The 18439-nt window shown below is 36.6% G+C and overlaps 1 protein-coding gene across 1 annotated transcript in view; it reads left to right on the top strand.

Moving 5' to 3' along the window:
- Positions 1-18439, top strand: part of POLA1 (DNA polymerase alpha 1, catalytic subunit) — a 184153-nt gene that overhangs the window by 77616 nt on the left and 88098 nt on the right. Inside the window, 2 exon segments of the mRNA XM_084226424.1 lie at positions 4617-4795; positions 6518-6649. Coding sequence (XP_084082550.1) covers positions 4617-4795; positions 6518-6649 — 311 coding nt within the window.

Genomic DNA, 18439 nt, shown 5'->3' with positions numbered 1-18439 from the left:
TATGTAGATACATGTAGAATGTGTCTGTATAGGGAGAGTGGTTTTAAAAAAAAGATCTTGGCTGCATGTTTAACAGAATCTACAATAATGCATGTTTATAGGGTGAATGTTTCCTGTCACCTTGCTAGTCTGAGTAGATAAAATTGAACTCGGCTAGGAAAGCTTGGCTCACATCAAAGTGCTAAAAACTTCTTTGTTCTGTCTGTGCTCAAAGCGAGTAATTTTAAATTATATTAGACACTGAAGAACTGGAGCAAATAATGCAACTTAAAAATTGCAGAGAACTCCTTAAATATATTATGGAATCAAGTTGAAAACCACCTTTTGTTTTGGGGCATTGTAGGAGGTCAGCTGAGCGTTTGAGAGGTGGAAGCTCATTGTTCCTAAAAATGAGAACCTCCTGGGCATACTTCTGCATTCACTCTGTCTTGAAGTTTCTGAGGAACTGCAGTGACAAGATGAGGATTGTCTCAGTTTGTAAAACTAAATAAAGCCTGCAATCTAATCAGTTATATAATTTAATAAATCTGATCTTCCTAAGTCTTGTAGACCTGACATTATCCTTAAGATATCTAGCTTTTAAACTGGAAGAACTTCACAGTACAGCAATTCTCTTACTGTATTTCAAATAAGGTTTTTTTGTTAATACATAAGTACTGCTCCTTATCTCAAAGAAAAGTTACATCTTATTTGTGTGTTGTCAAAAATAAGCAGGGATTATGAAAGTAGAGTTCTTTAACCGTGGGCCTTCTCTAGCTGTTTCTACAGAATATTATTTATATCAGATGATGGAAGTTGATGACTGCTGTCCTAGGCAGTGATATGATGTTCTGAAAGAGGTGTGTTCTGCTGCCTGACAGAGGGATGTGCACGTTGGTGCTCTGCAGATTGCTTGGCATTGGGCATTTCATAGAAAGGCTGGCTGATTTTGGGGAGTCATTACTGTGTCCTGATGAGGCTTGTCATTAGGAGTACTTCCCAGTTCTGCTCCCTGCTTTGTGGTAGTGTCTCTGTGTTAGCTGCTTCTTGTAAGGACACCCACCAGAACCTCATATATTGGCTTTAAAAATTGTCTTTAAAAAAATTACTGTTAGAGAATCATTCAGTTGTCTTTATTATTGTGCGTAGCGGCTGCACAGACAAACTCTCCAGACAGAAACCAGGATGGATGCTCTCCTTGTGGCACGCAGAATTTACCTCAGGTTTTGACTTTTTTGTTGTTTTGCTCACATTAGGCAGTGAAGTGAAAGGACAGTGTTGAAAATTAAGATTAAAGTCATGATGAAACTTCATGAGAATACGATAAGTAGCCCTAGAGCGAGTGAACTTTGCTGTTTGTGGTCTGGCTGGGTGTTCTGGGATGCTCCAGACCTGCTCAGAACCTGAGAATCGTTAAAGCGCGTTGGAATTAATAAAAGAAAGAGTGACAAAATGAATGAGTAGAAGAGACAACGCTAAGATGGATGAATAAAAGAAGCAATACCGATGTGAGTGAACAAACGAAGGGCCCGGCCGGGCGGGCGGCCCCGGCCCGCGGGCCCCGCTGCAGTGCGCGCCGCCGGCCGCGGGGTGGCAGCACCGGCTGCCGATTCCCGGCCTCCCGCGCCGGGTCCCTGGAGAAAGGTGCGGGCGGAGCCGCCGCGGCCCCCGAGCACCTGCGGCTGGAATGCGGCATCCCGGGCACGGCCCCGGGCACAGCCCCCGGGAACGGCCTCCGGGAACAGCCTCCGGGAACAGCCCCCGGGCACGGGCCCCGGGAGCAGCCCCCGGCCCCCGCACGGCTGCCTGGCGGCCGCGGCGCCCCTGTGCCTGCGGGGGAAGGAAGGGCACAAGCGATCCTCCCAAATGCTGCTTTTAAAATACTGCGTGTGGTAAAAATCTCTGACCGTTTTTTCAGGTTCTTGGGTGACCCGCTTTGCTTACTAGGTGGTAATGGTTTTAATAATTGTATTAAATAATCCAGGAACACCTCCCCGAACTTAGTTGTATTAATTAGTTTGGTCACCCTGCACGTTTGCAATGTTGCAGGGCCTTTGTCCTGCATCCAGCCTTGTCGTTTTGGTGAGGTGATAAAGCTCACCTGCACTGCAGGTAATTTCATGATAGCCCTGAAGACTTTTTCCTGTCAGAGTAAGTCAAAGTTGCTTTGATTTTTATTTTTCGTGATGTCATTAGGTGAAAAATAAAAAGGAGTTCAAAGTTCACTGATTAGTCTCATTCTTTTAATTTAAAAATTACCAAAACCAAATATTATTTTTTTTTCCACTGCTTGATTAGATAGCCCCTGTTTTGTGTAGCAAGTAAAATAATGTGACCAGTGTGACGTGGTCTGAGAGGATACCAGTTAGGTGCTGAAATGGATTAAGTGAACCAACAAAGTATTACTAAAAGGAGATAATTAATAAAATAGTTCCCAGTTTCACAAGATAATTAAGGTAGGCATGTTCTTTCAAAGCCTGATTTGTAGTTCCTTTTATTTCACAGTGGCTGTTTGCACACCAAAACTTAGATGTGTGCTTGGTTCAGCATAACCTTTTTCTGGTTTTTTTTCCTGCCAAAACAGCTAGGAAAGTTCAGAGATAGGTGTGATTTAAATTCTCACAATCAATTTTTTTTTCCTGTTAATATAAAATGACCAGTACTTGGTCACTGTTTTTGACTCAATGTTAGAGAACTGCAGTTGTCTGAAGACCAGAATTTGTCTCCTTTTATCTTTTAATGGCCTACTTTGCTCCATATTTGCATTTTGGGAAACAACCAAAGATTTCTAGTTGAACTGTAATGGTATCTGTATCAGAAAGTCGGAATGATGTTTTTTCATTCCACTTCTTAACTCAGAGTAAACTGAGATTTTTTGTTTTCACCATTACTCTCTTAGATCCAACCTACTGCATACTTCATTTTTTGCAAAATCTGAATACTGAACTCCAGTTCCCTTTCTAAGCCTTTTATCTACTACCTGTGTGCTGCATATATATTACCAACCCTTCTATTAAAAAAAAAAAAAAAAAAAAAAAGCCAGAAAAAACCCTGCAGTCTTTTTGGGGGGATACCATGTGTATTAAAGTGTAAAATATGCTATTAGCAGTGTATTTTGCTTTTGCCTTTTTTCTTTAAATGAGTAGTGGAGAACTGTATTAAAAGTTTAGAAACCTCCTGGAGGTGAATTGTTACCTTTCTGCATTGACATTTTTTTCTTTTGGCAAAATTGAGAAGATTGAATAAATTTTAGTGAAACCCATATTCTATCAAGAACCAAATAAACTTATTTGGCAATGGAATTTTTCCTTGTGCTTGAATTTAAGACTATGACATAAAAATTCAGAATTGTGGTATTAAAGTCAGACATACAAAATCTTTTCTATAAAGTCAATCTATATCTGCCTGTTTAGCACAACTGTTATAAGTGCAATAATATTTGTGTAGTTTAACTGAATATTGCTCCTAACCATTGTCTTTAAATGTCACGGTACAGTTATAATAAGGTGAAGCTTCACTTTCTATTTGTAATCTTTGCTACATTTCTTATAGGAATTATTACATTTTTTAAACTGAAGTTTATACAGGATATGGTTTAATACATGGTAATTGTTACTTGGCTTAATGTCTGTTAAAAATATTTTTTAAAGCGCTTTTCTGATCTTTTTGTTTTACTACTAAAGTGAGCCATAGTTTTCTGAAGGTTTTCTCCTACGTGCTCATTCGATTAAATTTTTTTTCTGAACATGTGTTTTTTCCTAAAGTTAACAAAAAACCCCTGTAAATGAGATGCATGGACTTTTAAAATGTTGCACATGACAAAGGGTGACAGAACTTGAGGATTTTATTAAGTTTACTTTGGCAGTCTTATTCCTAGAACAGTGAACTTCGTGCTTGCTTGCTTATTTACTTATTTGTGGTTGAATCAGTATTTCTGGGATCTCTTTTGTGTATTTATTTGTTTAAAATCTTGAGTTCTGGCAATCAAAAATAAAGCACTTTGTCTCCTGCGCTGCGGTTTTAAATGCTGCTGCTGAATTTTAACCACTGCATTAGATTGAAACCTCCATGCTGTTAACCACTGAGCCAAAATGAAATCGACCACTGCATTGAAATCAGAGTTGGCAGTTGTGTACGGACTTGAAGGAGTTGGTAATAGCAGTGCACCCGCGTTTCTTTAATGGGGTTTTTATTCCCTGTTTTTGGTATTAATGGTGCCATTTTGATTTAAAGACTGTTTCTTAATCACGATGCACATTTTTATTGAAATATTTTCAGTGTAACTTAAGAAGGAAATAACAATAAAGCTATCCTTTAGGAGTGGTTTCCTCAGAAACAAAATGTTCTCTTGCATACTCCCATGATAATGCAGCATGCTTGTTTTATTTATAAAGCAATCTTGCGTAAGAAGATAAGTAAGATGATTTCTTCATGTCTCGTGAACCTTTATTCGTGGTTAAAAATTGTAGAATGTATTTATGTTTCATAGAGGAAGTTTAGCTAAGGAGAGATTTTCAGCTTCTGGATTTACATTTTGTAACTTTCTTTTGAATCTGCTTCACCAAGCATATGAAAAATAAGCCTGCTTGCATGGTTGACCTCTTAGTCTTTTGAAATTTTTGTTTCTTTATTAATAGGACTGGATCCCTCCCAATTCAGAGTCCATCACCATTACCATAAAGATGAGAATGATGCCTTGGTTGGTGGCCCAGCTCAGCTCACTGATGAGGAGAAATATAGGGATTGTGAAAGGTTCAAGTTTTGCTGCCTCAAATGCGGAACAGAAAATATTTATGACAATGTCTTTGATGGTTCGGTTAGTTGGTTTTTTTGTTTGTTTCGTTTCTGTTCATTGGTGGGAGAGAAAAATGCTTGTAGAGAGAACAGCTTTTCAGATAGGATTCAAATGATGTAGGAGAAGATACCATATTGTTTCAGTCCTGCTATTTTTAGCTTTGGAGCAGATAATTGCTGATAGGATAGTTAGTGCTGAAATATTTTTCCCATTTTTGCATTTCAGCTGCATCGTCTCAGAACGTGTGAGATTATCTGGCTTCATTAATCTGTTTGCCCACAGTCGTGAATGATTGTTGCTGTTACTTTTTAAAGGAATACTTATCTTAACACCTTAGTAACTTGTAGTTCTCTATTAAATAAAACTTTTGTATGGCAGTGGCAGTTTCTTATCCTAAATCATATTAATTGGAACAAAGTGCTTTTTAAACTTGGGTTTATCTTGCTGCATCCCACCTCCCTTCTTGAGAGTAAGGTTTTTCTATCTTATCTTTCCTTCTGTCTCTGTGAATTGAATAAAAAGTCATAGGGGTACATTCTTGTTGAGAAGTTCTGCCAAAAAATGTATCTCTGACCTTGGATCACAACTTGAAGTGGGGCCAAGTATTTAACTCCACAGCATGTTATGTATGTATTAGTCATCGGCAAATTAGCGAGCTTCAGAGCAGTGAAAACCTTGAAAATGAAAGCAAATAAATCTTTTATCTAAATTAAAAGTAATTATTTTAAGTTAATTTGGACAAACAGCAGATGTTTTGCATTTTTTGAATCAAAGCGGTCTTTGGAAGCATGTAAGAGGAAAAGACACACAAATCGAGCGATACTTTGTGAATCCTTGACTTTTTTTCATCGCAGCTGTAAATAAGACAGTTAATTGCATGTAGACAAGTTGCAGATGGGCTAACTGGAGAGGAGTGGATGTCAAACTCCTTAAAAAAATATATCCCCACCACCAAACCACAGAAGAAATCCTGAAACCAAGCCAAAAATCTCTTATTTCACCTGGAATTAATTAGTGTTGTGAGTGGGGGTTTAGCCAAGATGGCTCACAACAGCTGAGTCTTACCTTGCAAGAAAGTTTTCTGAAAGCTGTGTGACTGTCCAGCCTACCAGACTGGTGTTATATTAGTGAGAATTCCACAAACTTAATTTTAGCTGTTCACATAAACACTTCCAGGTCCTGACATTTTAATGTCAGGTGTTCAGACGGCTTTAAAAATAAGGGAATGAGATGGAGCAAAATTGTTCTGGTGCAAAGCTGTTCTTTGAACTTGGAGAAAATAAAAGATGATAATGTGATTTTTCTTCATGCAGTTTGTCTCTACAGCCCTGTTGGTAATTTAATAGTTAGTATCTATAAGGTTGATTTCAAAGTTCTGATCAGTGGACTGAGGCTGAAGTTTGTCTCTGATAAGAAAAAAACAAACTACTGGTTTTTTTGGGTGGAGGTGGGGGAGTATGATTTGTCCACAGATGATTTTTTTTTTTCAACATCTCTTTTTGAATTATTAACTTAGTGGTTCTCTAAAAAAAGCTTTCCTTAAGAACAGAATGAAGATATCTCTGCCCTGCAGTTTTCCCATATGGGTGTGGCCAACCATGATGGGAAGAAAGAAGGCCCAGATCCTATGGGCCCTTTAAGACTGTTACTTTTAAAAATATATGTAGTGTGTCTAAACTCCTGTGGTAACTTCTGCTTCCATCCTCTGTCATAATGATGCTGTTTTTACACTTCTGTTTTCAGGGGCGGTTTATTGAACCCAGCTTGCAAAGGTGCAGCAAGACAGAATGTGAGGAGCCTCCTTTTAGCTATGTGGTTCAAATGAACAACAAGTTACTGCTGGATATTAGACGCTACATCAGAAAATACTACAGTGTAAGTATGCAGAAAATATTCTGTTGTAGGAAATGAGTTTTTCAAGTAGTGCTGAGTTTTTTGTGTCATGTTACCTTTTTTTTTGTATGGTGTGAGGTAGTAGCATGCAGCATCAACCCCCAATTTTCTGAAAATAAAACAATCAGTGAATTAAAAAAAATAATTTAGAATGTTTGTTTTCTCAGTTCACCTCAAGATAGTTAGATATATTTACATTTCTGTTACTGTTAGTGTCGTTATTATTAAAGAGCTCTATTATTAGTAGCTCTCTGTTTTCCAGATCTTTAGCCAGAGTGAATTATCTCAATGCTTTTAGAAAAATCTGTGAAGCCTATCAAATATGTAGATATCAGTTTCTCATGTAATTGAAATATGATTCTCTTTCTTCAACTCAAATTGATGTATATTGTCTTATATTGTGAAATGGAAACTGGAATGTAGCTCTGTAAAAATTCTGAAGGACTGTAGGAAGGCAAGTACTATGAATCTTTGTTAATAATGATTGAGAAAAAGATGAGAAAATGTAGGTAGTTAATTAAATTGATATAATTCTCTTTTTTTGAGGGGTAGTGCAAGAAATCCAAAGTGCCAGTGGTAGTGGTTGGCTTTGTATGGTGTTGTGGGGAAAAAAGGTGTAGTTTTTAAATTTCCTATCTTCTCACTGTCCATTAGGACAAAACCCACCATGCTTTTTAATGTGGTTTGCATTTTTAATACGCTAGAAGCATCATATTTTGTGAATTGGCATCTAACTATTTTGGTCAAATTTTCATAGAGTATCTTATGCTATTGCCTGCCTGCTTGTTTTTATTGTCCAACATTGCCTGCTTACAGAGCTCCAGGATGGACATAAATTTTGAAGACCTTCATAACCTTTGTGTGCTCATAACTTTTGATAGACCCAAAAAGTCAATAGTTTTTGAAAATTTGGCCTGTACCAAATGTCAGTGATGTACCTAGTTTGTTCTGTGTTTTCTTAAGTATTACAGAATTCTTTTGCAAACAGCAGCTACAATGCTAAGAATTATTTCTATGGTTTAATGCTAAGTTTAAGTGTAATGAAGTGTATGTTTTGTGTTATCTTTCTTCTGTACTAGTTCTTAATGCAATTATAGGTGAGTGTTTTCTAAACACTCTTCTGAAAGCATTATAATTTCTGAAGGTAAAAATACTTCTTTTGAAGATCTTTGCATCAAAAGAAGCACAAAGCTTTCTAAGCCTATTAAAATTTAAGCATTATTTCCCAAAGTAGAGATAGATTGTTCCTTTCCATTGAAGTTCAAGATGACTTGGACAGGTGAAGTCAACAAAATGTGAGATCTCATGTTACTTTATTGCAAAGTCCAACTGTCTACAAAATTATCATTATATAAAGTGTTATTAAATAATGGGTCTAAGTCATATATTTACACTGACTCTTTGTATGAAAGTTGGTTTTTAGATATAATGTACATGCATAATGATAATAGTACCGCATGCTAAATAATTTCAGGCATTTGAAGTGTTTGAAAATGTATGCAGAAGATATGCAATAGTAAACTTGTGTGAAAAAGGATCCCTTTAAGGGCAGGAGAAATCCTTACTGCTGATAAGAAAAGAAAGTGATGTAATGTTTTGTGCTGTTCTGTTTTAGTTGGTTGTTTTGTCTTATTTTAAGACCAAGCTACCTAACAAAGAACCAAACTGTAATGTTTGAATATTGAACGTTGCAATTTGCTTACGTAAAACTATTATGCATCTTGCTTCATGGTATATTGGATAATTAAGATAATTAAAAAGAAAATTATTTGTCCATGTAAGTAAAAGCCTCCAATTTATTTTAGTAGTGAGAATTTGCTTTTAAACTGGTTAGCTATAATAAGGTTTAAAACTAGTTTTTCACTGTGGAATACATTCAGACTCTGGAAATGTGAGATCAATTTCCAGATTGTACATTTATTTTCTTTTTACAAAAGGGCTTTCATGGAGTTGGGCAAGTAAACTTTTTGTCTTGATAGCTCCTAGAAAATCAGATGCTGAGACTTTTTGTTTATTCCTTTCATCCAGTACTTGTAGTGGCTGTATAACAGCTGGAGTTGAAATTCATCAAATGGGTGTTTGCCCTAATATATATAATCCTATAAGCTATAAAGACACACCCAAAAGTATTATGGCAAAGAACTGTCTGAACAAAACATTTAATGAAACTTTCAGCCTCTCATTAAACAATCTCCTATTGTAGTAATTCCATCTGAAGGGCACAGAAATACTGATTTGTAAGGATCAAATATATTGTCACTCCATTTTAAATTTTTTTAGATATTATTTTATGTATTTGTCAAATGGCACATAATAGAAAAACAAAATGCAAAAAATGTGGGGTTTAACCTGTAAATAATGAGCTACCTTTTATGAAGACAGTCTTATCAAGAGCCTTTCAGCCTGATCCACAGCTCACTAAGATGAATAAGTGTACTTTTTTTTCAGTGAGCTTTGAATCAGATTTTTTTTTAAGTGTTTAACTGTTCAAGATATTGCTTGTTTTTTCCTTTAGACCATTGAAATGTTTTTATATGTGGATGTATAAATTTAGGGGCAGGGAGGAGTGCCATAAAATCTAAAAGTAGAAAATCTACTTGCCCTTTTTGGCATATGAAACTGTGTTAAATAAAAAAATACAACCATGATATACAACATTCCTTTAAAAAGATGCAAATGTAAGTGCATAAATAGAATTTTGTGAGCCTGCTGCAATCCCATTGTTTTTGTAAATTACTCGCCTTTATATGAAAATATCTGCTTCTGCAATAGTTTTTTACCATGAAACATTGAAATGTTTTATATTTGACTTCTAAAACATATCTACTATTGCTCCAGTATTTACAGATTCTTACTGGTATTAACAATATGAATTCTGATAATCTTATTCTTAAATGTAAATATATTTTTAAATTACATAGATTTTATTTCTTCTCAGAAATGCATTTATTCTATGACAGATTGATCCTGTTGTGTGCTTTTTTTTTTTTTTTTAATTCTGCTTCAGAAGAGCAAATAGATGAAAAGAGAGAGAAACGCTAGCTAATCTAAATTGGGAAATGAAGAGGCCTTTTTTAAGCATGAAAATTTCATCATCTTGTCAGCTGGCAGAATGCCTGCTGTGTGGATTCACAAAGGCTAAGAATTACACTTTCATGAAATTTTCCTCACTAACTGCCCTGGTTAATTTGAAAGATAACCCACTGTTCTAATTCATTCCTCAATTGGGCGGTGCAGGTTTTATCTTTGATCTGACAAAGCATTTGTGTTAATCGTTTTGGCCCTCTACTAGACACTCTTGGGATTGTGCTTTTACAATAAATGTGTCTGTGATAGCTCTTTAGTCTATTATACTTACAATAGATCCATAGAACTGGTAATTAATTCTGTACTGCTTTGGAAATGGGAAAGAATAGGTGTAGCTCTGTCAAGTGCTGCTGGGAAGTTTGTTTAGCTAGTTCATTTTTGAAGTGTTACCCTCAGCCATCAATGAAACATCCATGCTAGGGGAATGGGTAAAAGCTGAAATATGCAAGCATAAATGGAAAAACTGACCAACTCTTTTGCTTAAGCAGGGTGTAATTTCATTTATAGTAAGTGAATCTAATTGTTACATTGGAACCTGTTTTGTGTTTCCCACTGGAATATTCAAATGCTCATTTTTCAACACTTAGTAAACAAAAACCAACTCTTACATCCACTTTTAAAAATCCCTATAGAAGTCAGTATTCATGACAATAAAATGAATCCTGTATCCTATCCAGCTGTTAAGGGGTTAGCTTTTCCAGCTAAAAATAATTGAATAAAAGCCCCCAGTATCTTCTAATTTGAGCAGTAGCAAATTTCATACAGAACTGGTTGGACTTGGAAACGGGTGTCCCTGAAGCAGCAGGTGTTTAATTTTTAAATTTTTTTTAATGTGTACACCTGTTAGTATTGTTAGTAGTATCTTTATAGGCTAAAATTTGCTTTAATATAGATGCTCTTTCTATGTTTTCTGATAAATAATGTGTGGCATCTGCAGAACTCTATATGTTTTTCAAAACACATAAAATGATGTGAACTTTAAAAGGGTTTTTTAAAAATACTGAAAAAATCTTGGTCCAGCCTGTATTGCACTGTTTTTGTTTCACAGTCTTTTTCTACTGGAGTACTGTAACCCACAGGCAAAAGTGAGTTTGAAGGCTATTGAACACTGCTAAATAACTTTATACTGTTCAGCTGTGAAAATTCAGTGTTCAATAGCCCTCAAAATTTCTCATTTCTTACCTGTGGTGGGGTATTCTACTGCTTGCACATTAGGTCGCAGTATAAAAGCATCTTCAAGATCTTTGAATTACTTTTTATATATATATATTGCTGTCCTGACGCTTGTATATATGTTCAAGGGATTTGCATTAGTATTTTGTGCACTTAAAAAGGTAAAATATTTATAAATAAGATAACATTATAAAAGGCCATGGCATTCACACAGGTTTTGGGATTGCATGGCAAATTTGCTTAAGAAAGATGACAGGGCTCGTTCTGAACCCGAAATTTCCCACACCTCAGAGAGGTGTATTGCCAAGAACCCACAGATGTACACCACGTGAACAGGTGAAAATGTGATTGTAGATGATGGTGATGACTTCTGTAATCATGTTCTCACAAGAGTCATGCATTGAAAGGGTTTTTGTTTGGTGGGTGGGTAGGGGTAAGAAATCTCTTTGGTGTCAGTGAAGGGTGTCTCATAGGGTAATAGTACAATATTTTATTTATTGCTGTGCTAATAGTACTAGAATCATATGGGCACGTGATGAGGAGTAGTTTGGGCCAGAATTGTGACACCAGCTGATGTAGTAGGCAGAATCAGATAGCTAGACTCTACCTTCAGATTAACTCCAGTGATTATTTTCAGTCCTTTCTGTATGTATGGAAATAGGTTTCTGAGTCTTTTCCAAGTTTGAACTTGCATCACTGTAATTTTGATTTATACATACAGAAACAGAGATGTTTATTTTTAGTGCTGAAAGCTTCTAAGTCAAGGCAGAATTGAGAGCGATTGGAATGAGAGATAAAATATTAATGTGATTCCATTCACATTTTACTGGGAACCTGAGAGAGACAAGGGAGGTTGCCACCAGATTATCAGGAATTTCTTCCTCCCCTCCACAGCAGTATTTTGTGATCCTCGTCTTGACTGAGGATGACAAATGAGTTTTGTTTGGAATCACGTTTTGGTTAACCAGGAGGAAGTTAGAAATACCTTGGTTATTGAACTGGGCAGTCAGTATTCTACCATATGAAAGTGTAAGACATCTGTCATAATTAATGTTTATTGAATAATAAAAGATAACCCTTTTGGTCATGGTGTGTAGTGCATTTTGGGGATGAGTAAGCAGTTATTTGTCACAGACTCATCGAGTCTGTTAACTGGAATCGATTCACTATTACTGCAACTTCTCCATGATCTGCCCTGGAAAGGAATTGTTTGGTTCAGACTTCCAGCATCAATACAATTTTTAGTGAAGTGTTTCAAAGTAATGATCGATGTGTCTTTACAAAGGGTTTAACTCTCCTCACTGGATTTTACCAGCCATGATGGACATGCATCCATCTCACTGGTGCTTGAGAGAGGCTGAGCATGACTCTATGCACTCCCAATTTTAGCCACTGAGAATGAGTTAACATAAGCAAAGAAGCAGCATCTCTACTTAGTCCCCAGTCTGGTACCTTGCCAGAGAAGGCTTAATGACACTAGATATCTCTGTCAGCTCTTTGTAGAAAAGGCTCCCCAGGCTGGCCACCGCATGGATCAGGTTCTAAGAAATGTGGATTGCTTCAATAGAGTAAAACTAACTTTGTAATTTCCTCTGTAGGTAGAACACAGGAATGTAAGGACTTATTATCACAATAATTTGTCTGCTTAGGCTTATAAATGGCAGTATTGTGAACGCCGTGTTACAGGAAGTGTGCCCAGAGGTAAATATGGTCGTGGTTATGATTGCCACCAAGTGTGTAATGTTTACCTAGGTGATTGAATCATTCATCTAATAACAAGATGTTGCTGTCTTCAGAGGATTACAGGAAGCAGAGTCTTTGAAGGTACTCTGTTGGAACTGATCTGTTGCCCCGGTCAAAGCAATGATGAATTTCAGCAACACTTGGAGAGCAGGTTTGTGCTGCAGTTGAGGGATGCAGTTGTTGCTCAGTATATCTGATCTGGCTTTAAACTGGCTACAAAGTGTGTAGCTTTGGAGTACCAGTAACAGACAGCATTTCTTTTGAGATTCTGTAGCCAAGAATTTAAAATCTTGGGCAGATCTGTGCATCCTGTGGAGAAATCTGCCACAATGGCATTACTGGTGGTGCTTGAGAGTGAGTGAGCAAATGTGTCCTCCTTTGGATACCTTGGATTGACAGAAGTGCTACAGATACTATATGGTTTTGGAGGATTTGCTGCTTTTGAGTCTATTTTAATAACAAATAATGAATCACAAGAGCGTTTATAAAAAAATCACTGGTCTTAAAGAGATTGTTGTTCATCTTTCTTCTTTTTACAGAAGTTTTAGAGACACTTTTAAATTATTTCAGGTTTTTATGTTCAGTTTAAAGTTTGATGGAAAATTATCCCACTAGTCTACAATTAGAGACATTACAAGAAGGAAAAGTCCAGGTAATCTAAATAAGGAATAAAGTAAGTCTTAAAACCACCAGTTCTCATGGAATTCTGATGTAGTTAATGCCTTATACTGTAGTAACATGGACCAACCAATTACTGAAATACCAAACCAGGTTGAATCTCTATTGGCTTACAGAACTTTTAATAGAGGAAGCTTGCCAGGAGATTACACAAGTGCACAAGTTCTATTGGGCTTGAATGCTTAATGGTGTTGATGTTTGTGTAATCAGGAATTCTTACAGTGCCCAAACACCTTGCATCCATCAGGACAGAGTTAAAATTTGGTTTTCTCTGGACATTGTTCCTTCTGTAAGAATAAGTTTGCTTGATGATGTTCATGACCTAAAAGTAGTGTACTTCTCAGAAATGTTTTCTTAGAAGTCACTGTTGATATGGAGATCCATGGTCCAATGCTGATTTTAGAAAGTGAAAATTACTTGCTTTAAGCCCTTTTTAAAATACCCAAAACCTAAAGTGGCACCATCTGTGGTAATTCAAAATTGAATGGGCATATAAAAGGAAAAAATATGGATTGTTTCGTAATAACTGAAGTAAATCTATGTTACCTATCCTAAAGTTTCTCAGTCTTTATCATTATTTTTTCCCTTCAGCTTCAAAAGTAAGCTTAAAATAAATTTTACAGTATTTGGGAAACTAAAATGTTTTTCATTCAATCACCTTCTTTTTGTAAACAGTTTTGTTTGATGCTGTCTTTTATAGTCCCACATTCCTAAAGATAATTGAATAAGAAAATCATGGGGTTGGGAGGCAATGGAGGGCATAGATGAAAAACTTCATCTATGTTTGCCCTAAAATGCTTGTCCTTTTGGCATATCGGGAATGGCTTTTGCAGGTGTTTATTTTTCTCCTGCTCTTGGATGTTAGAAAAATTATTTTCATTTTTTCTGGTTTCAAGCAGTGAGCGTTGCCAAAAATAATTATAGCAATGTTCAGTCACTCTTCTATTTCTTGATAAGACGCTCTTAGAAAAATTAAATAAGGTGTTCCTCAACAGAAGTTATTTCAGTATTCAAAATCTCGTCATAAGGAAGCTTTTTAGTTAAAAGATAATTTTAAAAACTTTCATTTAACTTCATCTAAGCAGCTGTTTAGTTCTTGTTGATGTTCAGTATTTGGTGCAGTGAGGGAAAAATGGGTGAGTACGTCAATATTTCGGAATTGAACTCATCAAGTGGGGAGTACTTCAGACTTTTCAGCTTGGTTCCTGGGATTATGTTTATATATGTGGAAAAACCTCTGAGCAATGAATCTGGGCAGCACCATTTAGTTAAACTCCTCTGCCTTCATGTGCTCGTTCATGTGCTGTGGGAGGGGCAAGGTGACCCTTGAGCTGGGTGAGACTTCTGGGGAATTACTAATTTTTCATTTAGGGTGGCCAAGAGAAGCAGTACCAGCTATAATGCAACAAATTTTCTATAAGATATCCTGTATCCTAGGAGACACCATGGTCAGTTTTAGCAGCCTGTGCTGTGTCAGAGTTGACATTTGTTCCTCCCTGACTTGTGGAATCTGTAGTTCTACAGGTTTGTTTGAAAGGAATAGTTTTAAGAACCAATAAAGTTTTGGATTCATCTAAGATTAAAAAGAGATGTTATTTCATCTTAATTGAGACTGTTCCCATCTGCAGGTAGAAATGGCAAATACTATTACATCAGACATGGCTTCATAGAAGGGTTTTGGATTTGCTTCAATGTCTTGTTCATAAAACAAGTCAAGATGCGCATGATTTATTTTCTGCAAAATATCAGTGTTTCCTGCTCTGGGTATGTACAAGTGGAGTATTTTTTTAATTGCCCAGGTACTCAGGAAATAACTGCTTTGTATGCCTGCTTTGGGAGATAGTGTGGTTTGAGTGCAGAACCTTATTCCAGTATGTGTAGTCAGACAGTAAAATTGCTGCAAAACAGTTGTTGGCCCATATGTAGCATGTTTTGTTTTGATCTCTGTGTAGAATCCAGGAAGTTTATGAGTCAGGTTGGCTAGATTGTGCTTGAGATTACATTTCATCATATGACATCTACTGATGGGCTTTACTTCTACATTCTACTGATCATTAGTTAATCTATTACTTTCATTCAGTCAAACATGGGGTTTTTGCACTGTCTGTTTCTTTTGTAAGTTGAGCCTGCTGAAGGGGCAGCTCTGCCTGTGCTTTAGTTCTGTGCATTCTGTGATGGCACACTGTTTAAAAAGCCTTTTTATTGCTACAGATGAACCTCCCCTCTCTGTTTCCGTGCCATGCTTAATATTATTGTGTCTTCAGTCTGCCTGCAGCTGCAGCATCCTATAGCACAGGACAAAAAGAAAAAGGGTCTGTAGACCTGCTGAAAGTCTTAGAGCAGCTTAATGACAGTCTTGTTCACTTTCCTCTATATGAAGACTTTCAGCTAACCAGCTATCTCCAGTCTAGGGGTGAGTGTGTTGGGTTTTGAATCCATAAATGTTCCAGAGAAACATTTCTGAAGACTTCTAAAGGTGTGCCAGATTTCTACATGAAAATTAAGGCTCTGCAGAATTTGACAAGTAGATGGTTTCCTTTTTTCCTGAGCAAAGTCATTAGCTTTGTAAGTGGCATCTGCAAGAGCCTTCACAAATCCGTGACTATCAGTAAAGGTCTCCAGATAGGAATGTTTATGCAGTGGCTGAACTGATTACATCTAAAAATAAGAATCGCAGTTTCAGAATTGTAGCAGATACTTGAATGCCTTGCATATGTACCTTCCACCTCCTATGGAACAGAACAAACCAAATGTTGATGTTTGAAGATTGGTTTGTTTTTATGCTGGACCAGAAAACAACTCTTCTTTGTCTTGTCCTTTCCCTTTCTGTATTGGTGTCTCCTGGTCAAATGTGGACAATAAAGATACTATGAACTCCCAAATGGATTTATTTAATTAATACACCCACTCTACAGCAATATCATCCCAAATATTGATTTAGCTGGCATTTTTCTTGTATTATTTTTAAATTTATCATTTATAACCTCTTGTCTTAGCAGATTGTATACATAGACATGTTGGAGAGCATTTTTGTAATAATAAGCTATCCTTTCCTAATGAAAATTTGGGCAACCTAACAATATTATTCCTTTTATCCTCATTTGATGTAAGTTCCTGTATTAGTACCCTCATTTGGGATTATGTGTATTTATAATGTCTTTCTTAAGATGTTTGCATTAGCAAGACTTAATTTCTGCACTCTGACTTGAATGTGAAGTATTTTACATTGTGCATACTTGATAGCTGGTATGTTTTAATTGTTTAAATTTTTAGAATTTACTGCATTTGTAAGAATTATCTGAAAGGACAAAACAGGAGGTGGAGTCAAGTGGAGGTGTATCCTCATCAACTCTGCAGTCAGCCCCCATTCCTTTGAGTGCAAGGCAACCCAGCTGTGAGGATTGCTGGCCACACTCACTCTCATCAGAGAGAGAAAGAGGTGGGGGGTGGGGAGAGAGAGAAAATTAGCAAGACAAAATTCCTTTCTATCAATCCTGTCTTTACACAAATTCAGACTTCTGAGTTCCCATACGTGAGTGTGTAACTTAATTTCCAAATTACATGATGAAAGCACATCTGTCCCAAAATTAATACCTCTTGAGAATATCATAATTGTATATACTGAAAATAATTAGTATCTGTAATTTGCAAGTCATAAATGTCTAATTTTTAGCGAAGTTGTTTGTTTCCATTTAAGATAAATTCTCAATTTAATATCCAAAGCAACATTTGACTGTACTACAAAGGGGCCAGAGTTGTTTAAAAACAGAGAACCCCCTGGCCCCCCAGTATGCAGAGGCACAAAATGGCATCTGCTGGGTTCTGTTGCGGAATAAGACATTAGATTTCTGCAGTAAGTTTGTAATTGCTGTAATAATTTTTACTGGATAATATATTTTTTTTATACTGGGGCAATTAATGCTGGATGATCTTAAAATAGAGCTAGCAGATACCAAGCTCCCTGTTACTGACCACCTATCAAGCACAAAGATTGAATGTAGAATTTGAATTTGGTAGAAATTCTCTTTATGTGTACCGACCTGTGCATCCACCTACCTACCTGATTACGAATAATGTCACTGAGATTAGTACAACTATTTAGAAATATTAGATAGTATTCCAGTAGTTCATGCAGTGTTGATGATGCTTTCTCACACCATTCTTTAGTATTTGCATGTGTTTTTTATGCTTCCTTGAAGGAAGCAATTAATCAAATCCCCCCCTCCCTCCTACTGCTTTTTGTGTTTCTTTTTCTTTCTGTGATAAGAGATCACCATTTGTACTGAGTTGTTCCTTTAATGGGGCATCTTTTGGGGACCTTGTTAGGATTTTGGTGGGGTTTTTTAACCCCATCAGTTAAGTAGCAGAAATAAACTGAACTGTGATATGATCCTTGAGAGAGTTTGGTGTATGATTACAAATAAGGTGGTTTTATGATCTAACATCCTTTCTCTCTCACCCAAGTAAAAGGTACTGAAATACCTTGTAGAGAATTAATAATTTAATTTAAATTCTGTATATTCTGGTTTGTCTTTGAAGGCTTCCCAACAAGAGGGAGTCAGGCACACTAAGACTTAGAAAATAAGGCTGTATTATCTGCTAAGAAATGGTCAGGGATTTCTCCAATGCATATTTTCAGTGTTTGTCCTGTGTCCATTTCTGAAGGGCTTCATGAGGCTCGTGGCAATGTGCCACCCCGCAATCAAATGTCATTCAGAAAAAGGCTTGAGTAGCAAATACCTGTTTGAGAAGCATCTGAAACTGTAGTGGAAATAAGGAAAATTATCTAGGGAGTGACTGCAAACTTTCATAATGAAAAATACATTTAGTTTCTGTATAAATTAAACTGGGTCTTTCCAGACACAGATCTGTGTAAGGGAAGCCAACATCATAACCAAAGCTTAGTCTCCTATATTGATGGGGTCAATGTCATTACTGGCCATTTTTGGGTTTTTAGAGACAAAAGGCATCTAGACAGATCTCTTTCCTTCCCATTCTTTTTACTCTAATTTTAATTGTAGGCAACTTTTTAGCTGCAAGGTTTCCAGCCTTCTCCTTGTGGTGAGTCACTGAATACATGTAACAGATGAA

Source organism: Fringilla coelebs, assembly GCF_963513975.1.
Source record: "Fringilla coelebs genome assembly, chromosome: 2".
NCBI classification, from domain to species: Eukaryota; Metazoa; Chordata; class Aves; order Passeriformes; family Fringillidae; genus Fringilla; species Fringilla coelebs.
The sequence above is the reverse complement of the archived record's forward strand: the minus strand, read 5'-3'. Positions and strand labels throughout refer to the sequence as shown.